The following is a 20,189-nucleotide window of genomic DNA, read 5'->3' on the forward strand; positions in this document are numbered from 1 at the left end:
TATACATATATGTGAAGAGGCTAGTGAGAGTCAGGGTACGCGGAATGTTAATATCACGCCGCGATATTTGTGGAGAAGTGACTTGGAAGGAAGCTCGCGTAACAGAAGTCGACATGGGGGCAAGAACATCGGACATAGAAGCCGCCTCACGTGACGTGCTCGTTAACCGTGAACGGGCCGCTAGTTCATCTCAGTTAAGGACCCCGAGAATGAGGTTCGCTTAAAGTAAGGGGATCTGTAGGATTGCGCAAGACATGTGTCTGACTGGTTGATCGGATCTGGACAGGAAGATAGGCGAAGCCACGATGCGACTGCGCCGCATGCCGGTACGCGAGCCAACCACTTATGTAGAAGCAGGCGTTGCTCGCTGCCCGTTCACCCAATGGTGCTGCTTTATTCAATAATCGCGCAACGGGCGACGTTTCTTACTGCGTTGGTGGCAGCTGAGTAGTAGACAGGACCCATGTTCGTACTGTAACGCAATAAAAGGGCCGTTTCCGCGTCAGAAGGCGTCCTCGGAGCATCATCCGTCTATCTCCATTCGTGCATACCATCTTGAGAACCATGGCAGAACCAATGAACAAACGCGTCGTTGTGGTAAGTCGCCGTATATGCCATGGCTAATATGAAGCTGATGATTCCAATAGGTTGGTGGCTCGATAGCTGGGCTCATGCATGCTGTGGCGCTCAAGTCTCATGGCCACAGTGTTGTGGTACTTGAGATGCGAACTGAACAGCAACTCCAAGCCCGCGCTGCAGGCTTGAGTCTGTGGTCAAACGCACAGAAGGTCTTCACAACATACTTACCCGATGTCGAGCTTGACGACATCGTTTTCCGCAACCCCGCATTTCCAATCCTTGACAAGGATGGTAAGGTCTTGGTTGAAGTACCGTTCACGGAAGACGTGCGCACTTCGTGCTGGGCTGGTCTTCACGGTTTGCTATGGATGGCCTGCGAGAAAGACTTCGAGGGCCATGGACCTGTCACCATGCGGTGTGGATACCAGGTATGCGGGCTGACTGAGCAAGCTGACCACCTTATGGTAGCGTACAAGGGCGAAGATGGCGCCGAGGAACAAATAACTGCAGACGTTGTTGTGGCGGCCGATGGTGCGCGATCCCATCTTCGTAGCCTTGTCCTTCCTGATGTGAAGACCGATTACGTTGGCTATGTGGCGTGGCGATCACAATTCCCTGAAAAGGATGCGCCCGAGGAGCTACGTTGTGCGATAGAGGGCAAGATGCCTCTTTGCATGCTGGACGGGAGCTACATAGTGGTGTAAGTTGGACATGGCGATGTCGACCAAGGCTAACATGTGGAAGCTATCTATCGCCTAGCACGATCGGAGACATGCGTCCTGGGAACCGTGTCATCGAATGGTGTTGGTATGATGCGTGCGACGCTTCGACGCCAGTCTTTGCGGATTACATGACCGACGTTAATGGTGTCCGACATAACGTCACCGTACCCGGGAATTTGTTGCGCCCAGATGTTTGGGAGGCTCAGCTTAAGCGAAGAGATAAGGTGTTGTCTCCAATGTGGAGGAAGATCTTCCACGAGTCGAACCCGCCGCTTCTCACAGCCGTTCGTTGTATGTGCCGTCCACATACCCATTCAATGGCAGGTATACGCTGACTGATGCAACCATCTAGCGTTTGACAATACAAAAGCTTCGTTCTTCGGAGGCAAGCTACTGCTGGCCGGCGAGGCGTTCATTCAGCTTCGCCCACATCTTGGCGCAAGCTGCGATATCGCAGGGTTATCGGCCATTACATTGCCGCGGGTTCTGAGTGGGGAGATGAGTCTGGAAGAATGGGAAAAGAAAGTGGCTCAGCACGCTATGGAGAAAGCGATCGGAAGCAGGGCCACTGGTATATTCGGCATGACGGGGCAGTGGCCGGAAGGCTATACAGCAGAGTCTGCGGCAAAGTTCTCTGAGGAAGTGACGGCTTGAATGGGTGAAGCTTGCCGTGAAGCTTGCCGTGTGAAGGGATAGAAACAAGGGGGAACGATGACGTATGTGAGATCGGAAGCTGCCCCGTCCCGGGGCCGGCGCTAGCGAACGATCTAATCGAACCGAGTTAGGGACTGCTCTCTCAACAGCGCAACGTCTCTCGCCATCCCACAGTACTGACACGTTCACAGAGTGATTCGTGGCCAGCTTCAGTGATGCTAATTGAAGGTACTTTTTTGACCATCTGATGATAGCAGGACCTGCTATCGTGTGGGCACGTTGGCCTGGCAAAAGCTACACACCCAAGAGCCTACATCGACGTTAGGTTAACTACTTTGCATGTTTTCATGTTGATGTAGTCCGCAGACCTGTCTAGACCTTTCCTTGTGTAAGGTGCGGACGAACTTTGACGCGAGTCGGGCATCGGTGTACTGTAAATGTGGATACGGAGTCCGCGCAACGCGCCTGAGTCCGGCATCATCAGCACCTTTACCGTACAACACGCGTCGAACAATCAACTTCTCGGAATCCGTGGAGCGACTTCATGCAACTTTTCTTGGCGAGAAACCTTGCAGTGTTCCTGTAAAGGTCCGAATATCTATTACGCCGACAGCATCAAGTCGACAAGCCTCGATGAACTCTTGACATACAGTACGATGTACGAAGCGATGTACGAAGCGATGAACCATTTAAGTCTTGCTGAGTGTATAGATATTTTGCATCATCACTCTATCGTGGCTCAAAGCGAATTCTGCAAACATGGCCTCTCAACTCAAGGACGCGTGGGAAATATCCTTCCTTGGCGGACGCTCCAGCTTCGAGATTGGAATGGGTCTCGTCCTCTTCGTTCTCATTTTGGGCTTGTCCCGTGCAATTTATCTGCTGTACTTTCATCCGCTAGCATCTTTTCCTGGGCCCTACAAGGCGGCCCTATCAACGTGGTGGCAGTACTCTTTGAGCAAGACTGGTAGAACGGAACAGATACTCGAGCAGCTGCATGAGAAATATGGTACGTCTGAGCATGAGTTAGATGGCCACATACTGACAGCCTGAACAGACACTCAAGCACTCCGAATCGGGCCAAATGAGCTACACATTACTGATCCCACACTCTATCATACGATCTACTCGCAGCGGTACATCTTCCCAAAACACAAGTACTTCTATGATGGTTTCAACAATCTATCCAATGTCTTCATCGAGGCAGACAAAGATGCACACCGTGCGCGACGTAAGCTTCTCAACAACTTCTTCTCGAAAGCGTCAATCAGATCCATGGAGCAGACCTTGTTCTCCAAAGTCAGCCTGTTATGTGACAGGCTATCGGATACCAAAGACAACGGTGCTATCAATCTCTATCACGCTTTCAGGTAGCACTTCCAACTTTTTCTGGGGCAGGGATGTCGCTAAAGCCGTTACAGGTGCCTTACGGTTGATTTTATTACGCAAATCGCGTTTGGGGAGTCCTTCAACATGCTCACCGAAGCTGAAGACAACACGTTTGACGCACCGTTCATTAAGTGTTTTGATCTAGCATCTGAGCAGATCTGGGACATTTTGTACTTCCCCATCCTCCGGAAGATTGCATTCAATTGCCCACCAAGTGTGACTGCCAGGCTCAGCACATCGGCCGCAAGGTTCCAGGGCCTCCTTCGTAAGGTCGCGAAGACTGTAGTCAACTTCAGAACTTTGAAGGCGTCCGGCAAATCCTTGGACCATGAGATTGTCTTCGATGCTATGCAACACCTCGACGATGCGACAGTCGAATCCGAAGCCGCGAACATCTTGATCGCAGGTTCTGATACAACGGCATTCACGCTCTCGACCGCTGTTCAGCATATGATGAAAGACCCTGCCATCTTTGTGCAACTCAGAGAGGAACTGAGGAAAAGCGGCGTTGCGGCGACCCCGGATTTCACGCTCGTGAAACTAGAGCAACTTCCATATCTGGTACGTATCCTGATGAGATTGCAATAAGAAGCTAACCCTCCTAGACTGCTTGTGTGAAAGAATCATTGCGCTATGCCATGCCCGTACCGGGACGACTTCCTCGAGTCGCACAACATGGAATTCAGCCTCTCGTGGTAGGCGGAAAGGTTGTCCCCGCTGGAGCTGTCGTTGGCATATCCGCCTACAGCATGCATTTCGACGAGAGCATCTGGGGCGAAGATGCCAGGAAGTTTAACCCCGCTCGTTGGCAGACCGAAGACGCAAAAGAGCTTGAGAAATATCTCGTGACCTTTTCCAAGGGCGCAAGGCAATGTCTCGGGATCAATCTGGCATATGCCGAGATCTATCTCACCTTGGCGATGCTCGTCAACCGATTCCGCCTCGAACCGGATACGACCATTACGGCATCTGATCTCCAACCCCTGGACCATTTTGCCACTGAGTACGAAGGAACTGGCGTTCGCGCCATGGTTTATGAGGATTAGCCGTGGGTCTTCGAGGTTTTCCCATCGGAGTGGTGCTGCGGGGACGCCTTTCGTTATTGGGTCCAACGCACGCTTTCCTAGCCTCAGCTCGTTACGAAGATGGAGTGATGAGGAGAACTGACGCAGTGTGGAGTGGCGGGACGGTTACATACTGTGGGGGTATGTTGTCTTGGTTAACATGAAAATGCGCATGTGCGATAGCGAGTTAAATCAAATCATTGATAGTTGGGTCATCGTGTTCAAGACGGCAGTTTTGTGTATTAAGAAAGATAGCTCAAGTATTTGTAAACATGGGTGTGAGCTCATGGTGGGTATAGTGAAGGCAGGACATCGTTATGTTCATCGTGAGTGGGGGCGGTCAAGATATTCGGGTAGTTGATTGAACTTCAGGGAAGTGATCGTTGATTACCGAGTGGTCAAGTATGTGTTAACAGGTTGAAGTATCGTATCCTTGACGTGTTTGATGACTTCGAGGTTGATCCTAGAGCGAGAGGTGCGCTCAACATCTAGTATCAGGTCAGAATGCGGCCTTCATCATTGGCGTATCTGTTCAGACGTACCCTGTACTTCGGGCTGGACTTCAAGGTACTTTCGTCTGAGAACATGCCCAATAAGTAGTATTGATGGGGGACATGTTGCTACGAGCGTGACGATTGCAATGATGGACTCATTGGAAAGGGGTGACATAGTGTCTGATAAGGGCAGCAATAGGTAATGGCAATCTTCAACTTGATAAGATATATATGAGATTCTGATGCTATTAGAAACACCTCTGAATTCGTAAAAGCTCATGAGGGACTGTTTGAGCATTTAAAGGTAGTAGTATCGCCAAGCAAGTAACAAAAAGAACCTCGCGCCACAGGTCACCGATTAGGAAAGTATCGTGTTCGGAAAGTTAAGCCGGTGAGCGGGTAGCCAATGAAATAGGGAAGCGTAGCTCAGCCTCGTCTGACTTCTCATCCTATGCCTCTCCCAAGATCCACAAGGGCGATAGTGCAAGGAGAATCACTGCCACGCCATATGTCAATTTGATATGCTACCAGAACCCCGTTTTTCAACAATTCCTCATACTTGTGATCTCCAAAACATCTGCTTACCATCGTTAACATGACATGACGGTCCATTTCCATTCTTGCAAGGGTCTGCCGTTCTTGGAGACCAGATGTGTCACAGAGATTGAATCTACTGTGAAATCATTATAGAAGTGTGACTATGGTATTGCAACAGGATAGATACACCCCTGGGCGGATGTAAAACTCAGCCGCTTGCAGGACCAAAGGCAGCCTTGGGACAAAAGACCCTATGCCGTATCGAGCGTAGCGGCTCTGGAACAGATCAGAGGGTCGTAGGGCTGCAATCTGTTAAGTGCACGTTCCCGTGTTAAAAGACTGTTTGTGATGTGCAGGCCTCAGGTCCATAGGGCTCCTTATGATGAGTATTGCGCCAGTCCTCAAGGTCAACGGCTGTGACTACCTAGGTACTCACACGCGCCGCCGCCGAAGCACATCCAACTACGTGCGCGTGGCATTACAAAATGCGGCGTATGGCCTACCACCCGGCCGTAAGCCACTTGGGTAACACGCCTGCGTACAGTTCGTTCGACTGCGACGGCTTCGAAAGAATATCGCTCGCACTTCTTGTCCAACGCTTTCCGTCTGCGTACCCGTTTGCTTAGGCGTGTAATAAGCTGGTATCGTGGCCAAGTTCTCGCTCATGGTAGTAACCGGTCGATGGTCACTGCCTAGGTGGATTGGGCTCGCGGCTGGCGCCAGGATCTCCGAAGCGGCCAGTCTAACGCCAAACGATTGTTGACAGGCTCGCAGAGCCAGAGCCATGGCTCCTCCCAATACAATCATCCAGTTGCACGAGGTCAAAGGCAGAAGGTCAATTCCATCGAAGTGAGGAAGTGGTGGAAGGCGGCAAGAAAGAATTTTTCATGATGTTGGGGTGTGGCATTTGTATTGAAACATATGAAAGCTACTTAGGTACTGGGGGTGTCAGAAAGCTGGCTGCATAGAACCATCCGTCTTCTCCCTGCGCGCAAACAAATGAAAGCTATTGGAGATACCAACGATCATTGTCCACACCGGTGCAAATAGATTTGATACATTGGCATACTAAGTCGTGCATCCTCCTGATAACCCAACAGAGGTAAATGATTGATGACTAGGTACATGGGCAAGACCCGGCTGAGGTACCAGTAGGTCAATCGGACTGTCGACGATGATGTTTATAGTTGGCTGAGCAGGGCGATTGGCCAGCTCAACATCTAGAGTGGTGTTAGCCGGAAGTCGCGATGCAAGCTTTGAGCCAAGCTTTACATACCAGACTGATAGGGCTGGCGATTGCGACGTGCCCGTCTGACGAGGTGAAAGAGAAGCGCAATCGAAGGGGGGCATGTCACCACGAGCGTGATAATAGCAATTATCTCCCCGTTGGAGAGCGAGAATGGCATGATCTCTTGTTTGCGTAAGGACTCGGAAAGTGGAATATAGATTGCGCTAGGAAGTTCGGTATAGATTAGTCGATGTGCGATATCGATGCCGTTGTATATGCAGCTGGAATTGTTTCGTGTCGTTTGTGAAGAATCTTGGTGAGGGAGGGAAGAGGGCATATTAAAGACATCTGCTGATCGAACGGGATCTGTGGCGCATGCCAGCTTCTTAGTCGTCTTCTCTCACATAGGTCAGGAATTGAACGAATTTGACCTCATACCAAGAGCACAAGCAAAGGCCAAGGATCCGAACGCAATGACGGGTCCAATCGCCATGCTTCGTTCATGCAGGGCTACGCAGTGGCGCGAGGCCAAGATCTGACAAGCTTTGTGATTTCCAAGGTTGCAGCAGGCTGGCTCTCCTGATGCTTGGTCCCGTGGCTGCCGGTCTATCGTGGCTGATTGTCTATCGTGGCTGATGGTCTATCGTGGCTGATTGTCTATCGTGGCTGCCGGTCTATCGTGGCTTTGGTTGCGAGATTGCGCCCTTCCATCTCTGATGACGCACGGCAGTGCGTCCCATGTCTCGTTTGCAAGCTGGCAAGCTTTATCTTTTGCCTTTGACCTACCTCTTTCTTGACCCAGGGCGGTGCATTCTTGGCGGGCGTAAATGCGCAAGCGGAGGGCGGAAGGCCCAGTCGTTCAATTGCAACACATTGCCCGCCTCTGTGTCGTCACTTTGTTCATGATCTGGGTTTCTAATGCCAGGCACGGACATTCGTTCGACAAGCGATGCAGCATCCTCCTGCGGTTCAACCCATGAGGTCAACAAGTACACGCGACCATGGTTGCAACCCCATGCAAGGATAGTAGCGCATTCCTTTGCCTCGACATTCATGCAGTTCTTCGAATCGGACAACTACGCGTGACGAGGCCTGTGTGTGAGAATACGCGGGACGAGGCGCTGGGGAGCGAGAGGCGTCGACAGCCCACGTGAATCGCATTAGGCTCCCCGTCACCGTCCCGGACAGAAGTGTCGTTCGCCATGCCGCCGTTGGATATCGGACGCTGTAGCGCATATCTGCATCCAGAGGTTTATGTGCGGGATACCGGGTCGATGTCCTTATGGAGTTGAATCTCGCAATTGTGAATAACGATGGTTTGCAATGAAAAGTGCACGTCACTGACAGTGGGGTGGCGTAAGGCGTCCACGGGTATGACAGTCCAGACCTGGGCGGGCATCCAGGCGTTCAGAAACGCGGGCACTGCCCTTCACGCATCGCAAGCCTGCAACTTTGGGCTTTCTGGTTCCGGTCAATGGGCCAATAGTAGAAAAGTATGTCAGTCAAACGGGCAAAGGAGAATTGATCGATCAGCACTTCGAAGTGAGACATCGAGCTAGCAGCTAAGTGGGGCAGAGACCTCGGGAGCACCGAAGCGGCCCGCCCGGCGCCAGTTGCTTGTCGGCGGGCACACCACCCCCACGACACCTATCTTATATAGACCCTACAATCCAATCGCGACAACGCTCGAAGGCTTTCCAATGACATAAATCTCATTTTTTTTGCTTCACGTTGACTACGTGCAGTTCGATCACAAATAGACCTGCGGACCGCGCGGGGCATTCCGTCCGGCGCACGCGAGTGACGCAATCGCCTGGTCCTCAGCATTTTCCATTTGACGATTGATGAGGCTGCATCGGGGTGTCATCGCCTGTTCATGGTCTATGAGCGTCACGGTCTGGATGTAAAAGCTTAGGAGACGGGAATGAGTTGTAAGTGGTCTGGTGGCAGTTTCATTATGTTTCCTTATCCTACGTCGCTCGACCTAGCTCTTGTGTGGACGATCGTCCTGCATCTCATCGTCAACAACATCTCCTTTTAACCCAAGGCTGGTCTGGCTGCAACCAAATCCTCGATATGCTCAGCTATACTGCTTCTCAGGCTTTTGACAATCTCTTGTGCATTGTGGAAGAGAAGTTACCTTTGCCTTTAAGTCGTGGAAAAGCTTTGTGGGATTGTTGTCGCGCCCATGTCGGCGAGATAGGCGATGGTCATCGCCGAGAGACGTAAGTAGACGTGGGTCTGAGTAAAGTCTCATCGACGTGCTTGATAATCTTGCGATCGATGGCTGAGCGAAAGAACTCGTTATCTAGGAAGCTGTCAGCGACGGAAAATGAGTGTTGACACATATCAACGAACCGTTGAAGTCTCTTTGGACCCGACCTTTACGCCTGAGCAGGTGCCAGATGAGAACCACGGAGGGTGGACATGTTGCGACGAGACTGACGATAGCGATGATAGATTCGTTCGATATGGTAGACATGGCGGACATGATTGGCTGAGCGACAGGAATCGACCAGTACGTATGGGCTGCACTTGACAAGATAGTCGAAACAAGCGTTGTGAATGAGGAATGTAATCGTGTGTGAAAGCTTCGTTATGCTCAAGTTGCAATCTTCGAAAAACATGGCAAGGCGCTTTAGATAAAATATTCTGACCGATATTCATCGTAGAACTCGTATGCCCCGATCACCCTGAATGCAGGGAGACGTGGGCAAGTCTTCACGAGCAACCGCTTATCATTGGCCAGTTGCACTCGGGGCGTCTCAGGAACCAATACTGAGGGGCAGCATTGCTGCCCCGAGTGCTGGTTGCACCAACATTACCCTGATCCATTGGCTCGCTCCCGCTCCTACATGCAAGCTCCCACCCCTGCATGCAGCACCCATCTGAGCATGCGGCACCCGTCTGAGCATGCAGCGCCCGTCTGAGCATGCAGCACCCATCTGCGCAACCAAAGAGGGCTGGTGGTTTGACGTGCCCCACTTAGCCACAACTATGGGTAATCGTCACGGGCCCCAAGAGCCAACATGTTCCGTCTCAATGTTCCGTTGTATTGGTTGTTCCAAGCACTCAAGCTGCCGCCGCTCACCAGCCGCCTCCTGTAATTGGCCTGTGGTATAGCCTTGCGATAGAACTACACGTGACCGTGCATACTTGCATGTTTACCTGCCCCGTAACAACGCATCCATGGATACCCGCATCTTGATCACGTGGACGGGTATTCTTGCCATTTGTACCCACGCGTAGTCGTGTTACGAAAGCGTCTAAAAGAGGATGACATCCAAAGGTTTTCGCCAGTACACGTGATCGCCCAGGGACATCCGGGTAGCCCTGCTCGATAGCTCCTCTCAGCCTCTACATCGATAACTCCATATTTTCACTTGGCAATGAGCGCGCATGCAGTCCTCGGGTCTTCATGTACAGACTGGGTCTGCCAGCTGATCCCACGGTACATTTCGTGACGGTCAGTTCCCAGGACGACAGGGACTACCCACTGTGCCTACATTCAGGTTTTGCCTCATTGGTGGTTGTGCCGCGGATGTATTGCACCGCCTCGTCGAGTCTTCACCGGCGATGGGTGCTGCTGACCCCTGCATAATCTCGCTTATCCACCGCGAATTCCAGGTTTTGCTGATTGGAGGATGATATGCAGCCCTGGAGGCTCTCGAAGAGGTATCGCCTACGTCGTGATGCATTCCAGGTTTTGTTTGATTGGACCGTGGGAAAGAACGTTGAAATGCATATAGTCTTCCAGACGTAGCCTTCTCTTTCCAGTGTTTCGGTCAACTTCCTCTCAGCTCTTGCTTTTGCATTGCAACCTGATTCCATTCTCATCATGTCTATAGAGCCGAAGTCATACGCGCGACGAATCCCTCCCAGCACGTGGGAGAAGCACCGATGCAGGATCAAAGTGCTGTTCGTTGACAAGAAGAGACCCTTGAGCGAGGTCGTTGAGACCATGAAGCAGTACGGCCTCCACGCGAGGTCAGTGCCCAGACATACACACCCTTTATCACAGGTTCAAGCTAACGCGCCTTGAGTGTGTCGCAATACGAACGCCAACTGAAGTCATGGGGCATTCGAAAGTATCGCACAAGGGACGAGTGGCGCCTCATCAAGCGCGTAGTAGATGAGAGGCGTCTTGAGGGAAGGGACAGTGCTGTTCTGATCGATGGTGTCGTTCAGCCGAGTGATAGGCTCGAACGCGAGTTTGCGAGGAGTGACTACCGTACACACGGGGGTATGACTTCCCATCAACGCGTTATACCTTGGCTAATGAGTCGAAGGCCTCGGACTGAACCTTCCCGGGCACATAAAAGTGATGTCGCCGCTAGCAGCCGCCTCGTCACCGGATAATTCACCAGGATATTTCAACAGCGAGGACGGTGTGTTCGGGGCTACGCAAACGGATTCGTCCCATTCCAAAATTGATGTATCATTGTTAACAGGATGCGTTGCCCTTATAGCTGGGGTGCTCTTGGAAGCGACAAAACTCAGAGACCATGGGCGCACGATCGTTCGTAAATTTAGTCTCCAAGTGGATTCTGTCAAGCAGAACCGGGAGTCCTGGCTGAGAATTTACAATCGTAAATTTGGCCTCAAGCTGGACTCTCTCAAGCAGAATTGGGAATCTTGGCTGAGAATTTACGATCGTAAACTTGGCCTCAAGGTGGACGCTGTCCGGCAGAGTTGGGAATCCTGGCTGAGAATGTCCAATTCACTAATCTGCGGCGAATCGCCATCTGAAGACCCGGACATCGTAATGACGGATTACGAGCCCGATCGTAGTAGTAGTCCGGTTACCACCCCACCATCCCCGTCAGGATCATGGAGTCTTCCCAGTCTGGAATCCGTGGGGATCACCTCCGAAGAATGGGTGGCTCGGGGATGGAATGTGTTCTTCGGGCCTTGGGGTTGAAAGGAGACAGGAATGCAGCTGGCGTCTCCTTCTGTCATACCGGGATACGGTAGTGAACAGCTATTGTGACGTTGAAGATGTGCATAGACGAGGATTTAGATTAACTCAAGAAGTGCAATGCGCAGGAACTCTTGCCTTTAAATGCAAAGTTGAGGAAGCTAGTGCGGAGCAGCAAAAATGAACCAAGCAGTCGAAGTGCGATTAGCAACATCTCTCACTCCACACCTCCCTTCTCTTCCCTCTTTCCCCATCCCTTGGGCCTCAAAAAACTGCAAAAAAGAAGGTACTGGACGCTGTGGGAATTGAACCCACGACCTTTCACAAGTACGCACATTTGATAATGCGAAGCGACTTTGATGATGTTAGTTTCATATCCCAGCGTGCTGACAGTTGTTGGTGTTGTCTTACAAATCATACCCCTAGACTGAGGGTTGTTAGTTTAACTGTGGAGGCGGAGTTGGTTGTGCGGTGAAGCTTACCCAAGCGCCCGAGTTTGTGTGTTGATGGCAAAATGTTGGAATTTATGGTACTAGTCCTTGGGCGATGCAGTGGTGGAAGTACAGAGTAGCGGGATATCACATGTTGCAGGCTGGAAGATGTTGTGGTTAGTTGGCGGGGTCGCATCACGAGAACGGCGGTTGGACAGGCTAGTATGGTGGGGTAATTGGCAACGAATGGCTGCGGAACGTGGAGGCTTCACTCACACAAATCAACGCAAGTGTTCTCTAGAAGAGGACATGAAGTCACCAACTCCAAAGAAGAAGATGTTGTATGAACAAAATGGAGTAGACGTCGACTCTGTAGTCATGCATCCTGTTCGAAAATAGAAGCAAGTAACAGCGCGTCAAAGAAGCAGGCGGGTTTTGAGAAATGCAGCAAATCTACATCTTTGCTACAAAGAGTTCATCGACAGACATCACTCACGCGATCAGAGTAGAGACATAATCACACACGTCCTAACACTTCATATCATAACAATAGTTGTTCATGTATTCATTTCATTCCATCCTCAGACTGCCTCTGAATTCATAGGTCTTACATCCGTTCATCCCCATCAGTCATCCATCCATTCATCCTCTCATACCATCATCATCATCCCCATCTCCCTAGACCTTCTTGCTCGTAGTCTCCTCAGCGTGCTTCTCGAGAGTGTGCTGGGGGTTGCTGCTCAAGCTGTCCTTGGTGTTGTCGCTCGCCTTTTCAGCGCCCTCCTTGGGTCCTGCGCCTTGGCTGTTGACGTTGTCGGAGGTCTGGCCGGCTTGCGCGCCGGATTGGCGCTCGGGCTCGGGGGACTGGCGGCCGGCGTTGGGGGCGGACATGGTTGTGGTTTGGGGGGTTGTGTGTGGGTTTGGTTGGGAGTCTGGTGGGTGTGTTAGTGAGGAGCGGGAGGAAGGAGGATGTTGGGGGAGTGGATGGGTAGGGAGGGAGGTGGTGCGATGGCTGGGTGAGTGCAGGCTCGCTGCCGTGAAGCTCGCATCGTCAGCTCCCTCTCCCATTACCCGCTCAGGTACAACGTACAGGTCTGAAGGTTTCTTGATAGTCTGTTCCTCAATTAGCCAACGTCTCATCAAACCTCTCTTACCCATCGAACATACCTGTAGAATAGAGCTTGTGAGAAGTGGTGTGTATGAAGATGTCTCGAGAAAGGCCCCCTCTATGTGTTTTCATGGGCGAACCACCTTGCCCCACCAAACCTGACGTCACAACGCCAACGCGCCTGCATCGGGCAACATCGACGTCAACCTTCAATCAAAGAGGACCAGCAAACGGGTCGCGCATGGCGCGTTATTGCGGGTCCAGAGGTGATGCATGCTTAGCAAGCGCGGGTGGGCGGGCGGCTCAGGCCTTACTAAATGGGTTCAATTTGGCGTTCATGCAGCGATACCCGGTGGCTATCTATCACTCAACGCGTTGGGCGCCGCCTCTTGATGATCCTGAGCGGTGATGGTATTCGCCGAGGTGGTCCGTAGATATCGGTGGACGCGCCGAAGATGTGGATTGTAGATGCAGGTTCCGCATGGGAATTGGTATCGGCCCTTTTATTCCTGATGAGGGACTGTAGTCGATGCTTGAGCAAGCTCTCGCGTCAACGCGGCAGCTGAAATATCAGCATAAGGTAGGTAAACCTTACAACTCTACAGCAACACCTTTAATACAGACCCAAAGCGATTGAATTACTCGCAGTGGTGTATTTCGTACTTCTTATTTTTCTATTCGCTGTCTGTAACGTTGTAGTGTATGATTGATCGAACCACACGATATTTAAAGCATTCTATACACAGCTCTACACAAATAGAAACCAGAATCTTGCAGGCCCTTGTTTCTCTGCGGTCATGAGTTGCATTAGGATGAATATATAAGCAAATGGGTATGTCATGAGTTGCAGTATGTATAATAAGTTCAAAAGCCAGCTTGTATAACGCTTCGTGTCATGGTTAGAATCATCAACGTAAGACGTCTCGGCGACATGATGTATGGGCTGTATACGGTGATGCACTTTCACGAGGGATATATGGTGACAATGATCAATGCATACATAACATACCCCTACATCCATCTACGTACTCCTCTTCCCCATCTCAACATCCCCCTCACCCCCCTCACAATCATCATCCCACTCCCCGCCCTTCAACCTCTTCCCCGCCCAAAGCCCCAACACCGTCGCCGCACTCGCCGCCAAAAACCATCCCTCAAACCACCTCTCCGTGAACCCCGGTTCGAGCGGCGCCCCCAACGCATCACCAATCTTGCTCTTCATCTCAGGCGGCAGGTTGCTCCGAAGAAGCAACGCAGAGCTGATAACATAAGTCGCTGCGATCTGCGAGATGATAAGCGCGAAGTTTGTGCGTGCGTGGTGGAGGAGACCGGGGACGACGCGGGCGAAGAGGTAGAAGGTTTGCAGGACGCTGTTGAAGGAGAGGAGGAGCATGACGCCGGAGAGGAGGAAGGAGATTGTGCGGCTCCAGGCTACGCGGTCGATGGTGGGGTCCCAGTGTTTGGCTAAGAGGGCGAGGACATTGTTAATGGGGTCGCTGCTTGCGAAGCTGGCATTCGGTGACGAGAAGCGGCGGAGAGTTGTGACTGTGGTGGCGATGATGCGATATGCGCAATATACGGCGAAGACGTATGAGACGATGTTGAAAAGCCTTCCGTTTGCAGTATGCGATCGCAGTTGGTTCTGCCGACGGTTTTGGAGAACTGTCAGGGAGTTCTGGAGTGTATGGCGCATAGTCTCGAGGCCCTGGATTTCAAGTTGTAGAGTGTTCCGCTCCTGGATGTCGGGATTTCCGCGGATCGATCCTACTACACGACCCATGAAGCCTTGTTGAGGGTTGTCCGCAAGTTTTCGTTCGACCGCTCGGAGTCGACTCTCCTTCGTGAAGAGCATGTCGTTCGTAGCTTGTATGCCAGCCTGCTTGCGACCGATGTCTGATTCGGTGACCTAGGAAGAATTAGTATACCTGGCAAATACTCATATCCCTGGGAGATGATGAGCTTACCGGACGATACTTAACGCCAAATGTATGCCAAAGCGCGGATATAGCAGCAAACCCAGCAAGCGAAGCCATCAAGCTAATGCCAATAATGCCTATCCTCTCCAAACAGCCTTCACTGAAAGTATGATCATGCTCATACGACTCCTCATGCAGATACGAGCCCAGCAGCCCCCGACCAAGATACCAAAACCCCGCCAGCCATGTCGCCAGCCCACACAGCTCCAACACCCATGCTGCTCGTCGCCGACTCTTCTGTTCTCCACCAATATTCAGTCCAGTCCCCGATATGATCGAGTGAATCTCAATCGCCGGTGTCGCGACGACAAGCAGGAAGAGCAGCGAAGGCAGGGTGATCTTGAGCGCTAACGTTCGTGTGGCGCGGTTGACGGTGTTGGAGATTTCGCAGAGGATAAGCTCGGCGAGTACGGCGGAAAGGGCGAAGTTGGTCGAGAAGAGGATGCTGGCGAGCGATCGCGCATTTGGGCGTAGACTACTCAGTATGGAGGGGCGTTCGCGCTGTGGTGCCCCAGGCAGTCGCGCGCCGTCATGATGTGCTTTGCGATCCGCATTGCCTGACAAGACAGGGAACAACTTTTGCGCCGCGACAGAAGCAACGAGGAAGGTGACGATAAAGGGAAGCGCCGATATGGCGACCGTCATCGGGCTGCGGTGCAGCGCATAGTCCGGCATGCACTCATCGCAGTCGTCTTGCAGAGTCGGGATCATCGGATAGGCGGTCTTGTTATTCGGCAGCTAATGTGTGGCTGGTGGCTATTGCCAGTTTGTCCTGGTTATGGGCGAGGTGCGGATACCCATTGATTACGCGGCGCGGTATGGATACGTTGACACATGGGGGTCTTGGGGGAATGTGGAAGGTTACGCAAGTGAGGCAATCAGTCAATGAGGGACTGGGGCCGGGAACGCGCATGCATGTCGCGGCGTCAAGCCACACGAAACGTCATCGCGTCGATCATACCGGGGTCTGGCAGGAGCACATGAAACACCACAACTTGCTATCTTTGAGGCTGATGTGAGAGACGAGATATCTTGGGTATTGAATGCTAAAACTATGCGCCCCCATTTCCCTGTGCGCCAAAATGTGCGGGCGTGTCTTTGGGGCTCTTCGAATTGCACCCGTGTCTATTCGTGTACGACACTGACGGTTTCCACCGCCCATGTCTCCTTCGCCAACCTTCATGACGCGGTCCAAGACTAGTCTGGCCAAACGATATATCTTGCTCGAGACTCACAATACCTCCCTTCGAACACCCATGCTTGATTGATGCTTCCACTATGCGCCCTGTGATTCATTCGATTCCTTCGACTCCTTCGCTCCACTTGTGAGACTGTCCATGTACGACATTGACGCATTCCCACCGCCTGCGTCTCCCTCGCCAACACTTGTCTGCCCAGTTGCGATCGATGCTTTCTCTACTGCCGAAGTTCCCGAAGTTGAGACTCCGCCGTCGCCATCTTCGTCGTCGCTACCAGATTGGCTACTAAGCTCTGGACTGCTCAAGTTCTGTAGATGCGGGCTCTTCATCATCGGGCCCGGGCTTCGTGGATCATCATTGACCAGGTCATTGACCACAGTGGTGGTGCGCGTGTCTTGCTCGTCATCACTGCTGTCTGGCGCTTGTTCGACCTGTGCTAGAGGATGCGCCTCTACGGCGGGTTTCGGTGCGGTCGCCGCTCCCCCGACTATTGCTGCCTCGTCTTCATTTGCGAAGAAGCTATTACGAGGGCTGTTAAATTCAGGAAGGCTCTCGCTCTTGGCCAGAATCTCTCTGTAACCCTGGCGGTCTGGGTCGTTGGTGCGCTTGCTCTTCGCCTTGTCGCGTTTCGATGTGGGGCGTACGACAATGACAGGTACTGGCGAATGTTGTAGACAGTATTTCGATACGCTGCCAGGGAGCAGTCCCTGGAATCCGCCCAAGCTCTTGCCTCGTGTCCCGACTACCAAGATTGCTGGTTCGTAGAGATTGATCTGTCTGCTGTTAGACATATTACAGCTAAGCAACCGAGGAAGACTAACCATGTCGTCGATAACTTTGTTAACCTTACCGATGGAAAACTCCAATATCAGATTGATCGCCTTGTTGTCGTGATTTCGACTTTGTATGTCGGCCATGGTGTTGTCAGCCTCCACGCGATACCGACCAGTCTCTACGCTGCGGTCTCCTGCTATTGCATCCTCCTTCTCGACTACTCTGAGACATACTATTTCGTCTCCATCGTCGACTAATTCGTTGATGAGCCATTGTAGGGCGTATACCGAGTACTCGTTCTCGTCGAAACCGCAGAGGAACGTCCGCGAACGCTTTGTGTATTCGTAGTCTTTGTGCTTGGCGATGAGTGTGAACGAGCTCTCCTCGATGAAGTCTGCGGGCTTGTCGAAGGTGTCGAAAGATACCCGAGGTTGGAAGACGCTGAGTGAAGTGTCAGTTCAAGGACCTTACAAGGTATTCGCAACATATGGAGTCAAGTGCCCATCTAAGCTCTGGCATGCTGGAAGCATACTTCGCCATTTGTGCGCCATAAGTACATGGAAAGAGGTAGACGGGCGCAAAGCAGCGCAAACCTTAGATATACCCGGGGGTGCATGAGGTAGGCGCAGTCAACACTTACGGTGGAGGCGGCGGTGACGACAACCGACGTCGTTCACGGGGCCTGGGCTGGCCTCTGGGTAGCGACTGATTTCTGTGCGCCAGGAACTGTATCGACGGCCGCCGTACCTCGTCCTGCGCGAGGTGTCCGCCTGTGGGGAGCTGCAGCGGGCTGACCTTGTAGGGCCCCGAGGACTTTCGCGGCGCTGGAGACGCATGTCGGCCGTCTCTGGACGTGGGGGACGCGCTCATAGTGATGTCGGAGTGAGATTGCGGGCACGAGGTCGTCGGCCAAATCCAATCAGGCGAGCGCAGTGCCAGTGAGGTCCGACCGCGAGAAACCTGCTGGCTGCGTGGGCTTGCGCAGGCGATCGGTGCTGCTGTGCGTCGTGTAGGGATCCTTGGCGCGGGGAAATAGTGCTCGCGGGGTGAATGGGCGATTAACGATGGCGAAGGGAATTGCAGTGGTAGTTGTCGCAGTGGTCGTGAGAGAGGAATGCCGGCTCAAGCCAAACTTTGGGTGTCGTTAATGCACTGCCTGTTCCGGGTGACGGCAGCGCTTGGCTTCTTGGTGGTGTGTCGCGCGATCCGCATCCACGCCATCATGTTTAGACCCTGGTACCGCCCGCCGCGGAAACGCCCGCTGGATGCATTTGACACATGTGAAGGCATGACATCAGATGGGGAAGTAAGCTGGGAGGCTGTAATGCTGGCTGCGAATTCGAGTTGAGTTTTAGATGAAAGATAAGAGGGTTTGTCACAAATGGAATCATGCATATCATTATTCCCGTTACGTCCAAGTCTAAACAACGTCTATCAAGAAGTGGGTGCAGCCTGAGCCGCTTTTCAAGCCAGAGCCTTGAGCTCGCCCTGGGTAAGCTTCGCAGCACCAATGAGACGCTGGGCCTCCTCCTGGAAGATCTCCTTGATCTTACCGGCATCCTTGACACCGTTGAGCTTGCTGGTCAACGCAGCCAACTCCTCGTTGTCCTGCTTTACGATGATGGTATCGACGTCGCTGAGAGCGGCATCGACCTGGGAAGCGGGCGCATCGCCGGCACCGTGGAAGTAGTTGGCGTCCTTAACGGCACCACGCACAACACGCTTGTTCTTCTTTGCCGCGTTCTTCGCTGCCTCCTTGGCCTTCTTGTTGTCGGCCTTTGCGGCCTTTTCGGCAGCCTCCTTCTCAGCTGCAGCTGCAGCCTCCTCGGCCTTCTTCCTCTCAGCCTCCTCCTTTGCGGCCTTCTCGGCAGCCTCCTTTTCGAGACGGCGCTTGTTCTTCTGTGCGTTCTCAGCTTGGCGGAACTTCTTGATACGCTCGTCAAGTGCCAGACAATCGTCAACCATGTGCCTCAGACGAGTGGTGTCCTCAGTCTTCTTCTTGCGACGCGCATTCTGGTTCTTGCGTTCGACGTGACGCTTCTGGTCACGGTTCTCGTTGTCATCGGGCACGTCCTCGTCAAGGTACTCAAAGGTCCTCCAGCTGTCGAAGTTGTACCAGAAGTTGTAGAAATGCTCGACCTCCTCCTTGGTGCTGTTGGCGTTACCCAGCTTGGGTACGGGCTGCTTGTTTGAGAAGCGTCCCTCGGCCTCGAAGACCTTGCCCCAGAGCTTGTAGAAGTTGCCCTTCTGTGTGTCCTTCTTGGATGGTGGCTCAACCTCAGCGCCCTCGTCGACGGAGTCGAACTGCCTCCTCTTGACGGGGTCGGAGAGCACCTCGTGGGCCTTTTGGATGCACTTGAAGAATTGATCGTCCTCGGTTCCGCCCTTGGCCGCCTTCTTGTCGGGGTGGTGCTTGAGCACCTTCCTGCGGTGAGCGCGCTTGATCTGTTCGTCGGTGGCCCTCCATCGGTAGCGGGTTATGCCGAGCACAGCGTAGTGGTCTTGTGACTGAGAGATGTTAGCAGGAGTCTACAATAGCCTGTGCAATCGCCCTACCTTCCAGTCCTTGGCTTCACGCTGCAACATGACGGGGTCCTCGGGCTCGTCAACATCATCGGGGTCCTCCTCCTCGACGCTCTTGACGTTGGCCTGTGCCTGGATGCGGTCATCCTCGGAGAAAGTGCGCTTGTTGCGCTTCTGTAGAATTCGTCAGTACTGCGCATGTCAATCATCGTCGAAGCACATACTCTGCGGGCGTAGGCGAGGAAGTGCGGGCCAACAGGCTCGATCTTGCGGTCGTTGGCGTCGCTCAGCTGGCCGATGGCCTTAAAGTCTTTCTCGCCAGCCCAGCCCTCAGGCAGGACCGGCAGCGGCAGTGAAATCTCCACGTTTGCCATTGTGCTGGATTATCGTTGTCGTTCTGGTGGGGGAAATGGCCAGAGAAAAAGTGAGGATTCCCGCCGCACTAGCTTACCGAAGGCCGATCTTAGCGCCTGTCCAGCGTCCCCGATCCATGTCACCCAGCCGCGACTGACCCCAGAACGTGTCAGAATAGTGGTTTGTCCCCATGGTTCCGTGTTTGATATTCCATTAGGAAAGTGTATTACTTGTCTACT

The 20,189-nt window shown here is 52.6% G+C and overlaps 7 protein-coding genes across 7 annotated transcripts; 3 read left to right on the forward strand and 4 right to left on the reverse strand.

Annotated features, from left to right (window-relative positions):
* Positions 1-564: 564 nt before the first annotated feature.
* On the forward strand, positions 565-1,955 carry J4E79_010033 (uncharacterized protein; the record flags this gene model as incomplete). The annotated part of the gene is made up of 4 exons (XM_049358873.1): positions 565-597; positions 648-1,279; positions 1,324-1,592; positions 1,654-1,955. 4 exons carry the CDS (start codon positions 565-567, stop codon positions 1,953-1,955), a joined length of 1,236 nt encoding a protein of 411 aa, XP_049206606.1.
* Positions 1,956-2,714: 759 nt separating this feature from the next.
* On the forward strand, positions 2,715-3,329 carry J4E79_010034 (uncharacterized protein; the record flags this gene model as incomplete). Its single annotated transcript, XM_049358874.1, has 2 exons — positions 2,715-2,964; positions 3,013-3,329. 2 exons carry the CDS (start codon positions 2,715-2,717, stop codon positions 3,327-3,329), a joined length of 567 nt encoding a protein of 188 aa, XP_049206607.1.
* A 99-nt stretch (positions 3,330-3,428) lies between these two features.
* J4E79_010035 (uncharacterized protein) lies at positions 3,429-4,390 on the forward strand (the record flags this gene model as incomplete). The annotated part of the gene is made up of 2 exons (XM_049358875.1): positions 3,429-3,905; positions 3,950-4,390. 2 exons carry the CDS (start codon positions 3,429-3,431, stop codon positions 4,388-4,390), a joined length of 918 nt encoding a protein of 305 aa, XP_049206608.1.
* Positions 4,391-12,694: 8,304 nt separating this feature from the next.
* Positions 12,695-12,907, reverse strand: J4E79_010036 (uncharacterized protein; the record flags this gene model as incomplete). The annotated part of the gene is made up of 1 exon (XM_049358876.1): positions 12,695-12,907. The coding sequence occupies one exon, from the start codon at positions 12,905-12,907 to the stop codon at positions 12,695-12,697; it is 213 nt and encodes a 70-aa protein (XP_049206609.1).
* A 1,238-nt stretch (positions 12,908-14,145) lies between these two features.
* On the reverse strand, positions 14,146-15,745 carry J4E79_010037 (uncharacterized protein; the record flags this gene model as incomplete). Its single annotated transcript, XM_049358877.1, has 2 exons — positions 14,146-15,030; positions 15,089-15,745. The coding sequence occupies 2 exons, from the start codon at positions 15,743-15,745 to the stop codon at positions 14,146-14,148; spliced, it is 1,542 nt and encodes a 513-aa protein (XP_049206610.1).
* Positions 15,746-16,376: 631 nt separating this feature from the next.
* On the reverse strand, positions 16,377-17,943 carry J4E79_010038 (uncharacterized protein; the record flags this gene model as incomplete). Its single annotated transcript, XM_049358878.1, has 3 exons — positions 16,377-17,072; positions 17,121-17,514; positions 17,714-17,943. 3 exons carry the CDS (start codon positions 17,941-17,943, stop codon positions 16,377-16,379), a joined length of 1,320 nt encoding a protein of 439 aa, XP_049206611.1.
* Positions 17,944-18,537: 594 nt separating this feature from the next.
* J4E79_010039 (uncharacterized protein) lies at positions 18,538-19,970 on the reverse strand (the record flags this gene model as incomplete). Its single annotated transcript, XM_049358879.1, has 3 exons — positions 18,538-19,581; positions 19,630-19,770; positions 19,821-19,970. The coding sequence occupies 3 exons, from the start codon at positions 19,968-19,970 to the stop codon at positions 18,538-18,540; spliced, it is 1,335 nt and encodes a 444-aa protein (XP_049206612.1).
* Positions 19,971-20,189: the final 219 nt, after the last annotated feature.

This window comes from Alternaria viburni (assembly GCF_023758015.1).
Source record: "Alternaria viburni strain BMP 2772 chromosome Unknown scaffold_28, whole genome shotgun sequence".
NCBI classification, from domain to species: domain Eukaryota; kingdom Fungi; phylum Ascomycota; class Dothideomycetes; order Pleosporales; family Pleosporaceae; genus Alternaria; species Alternaria viburni.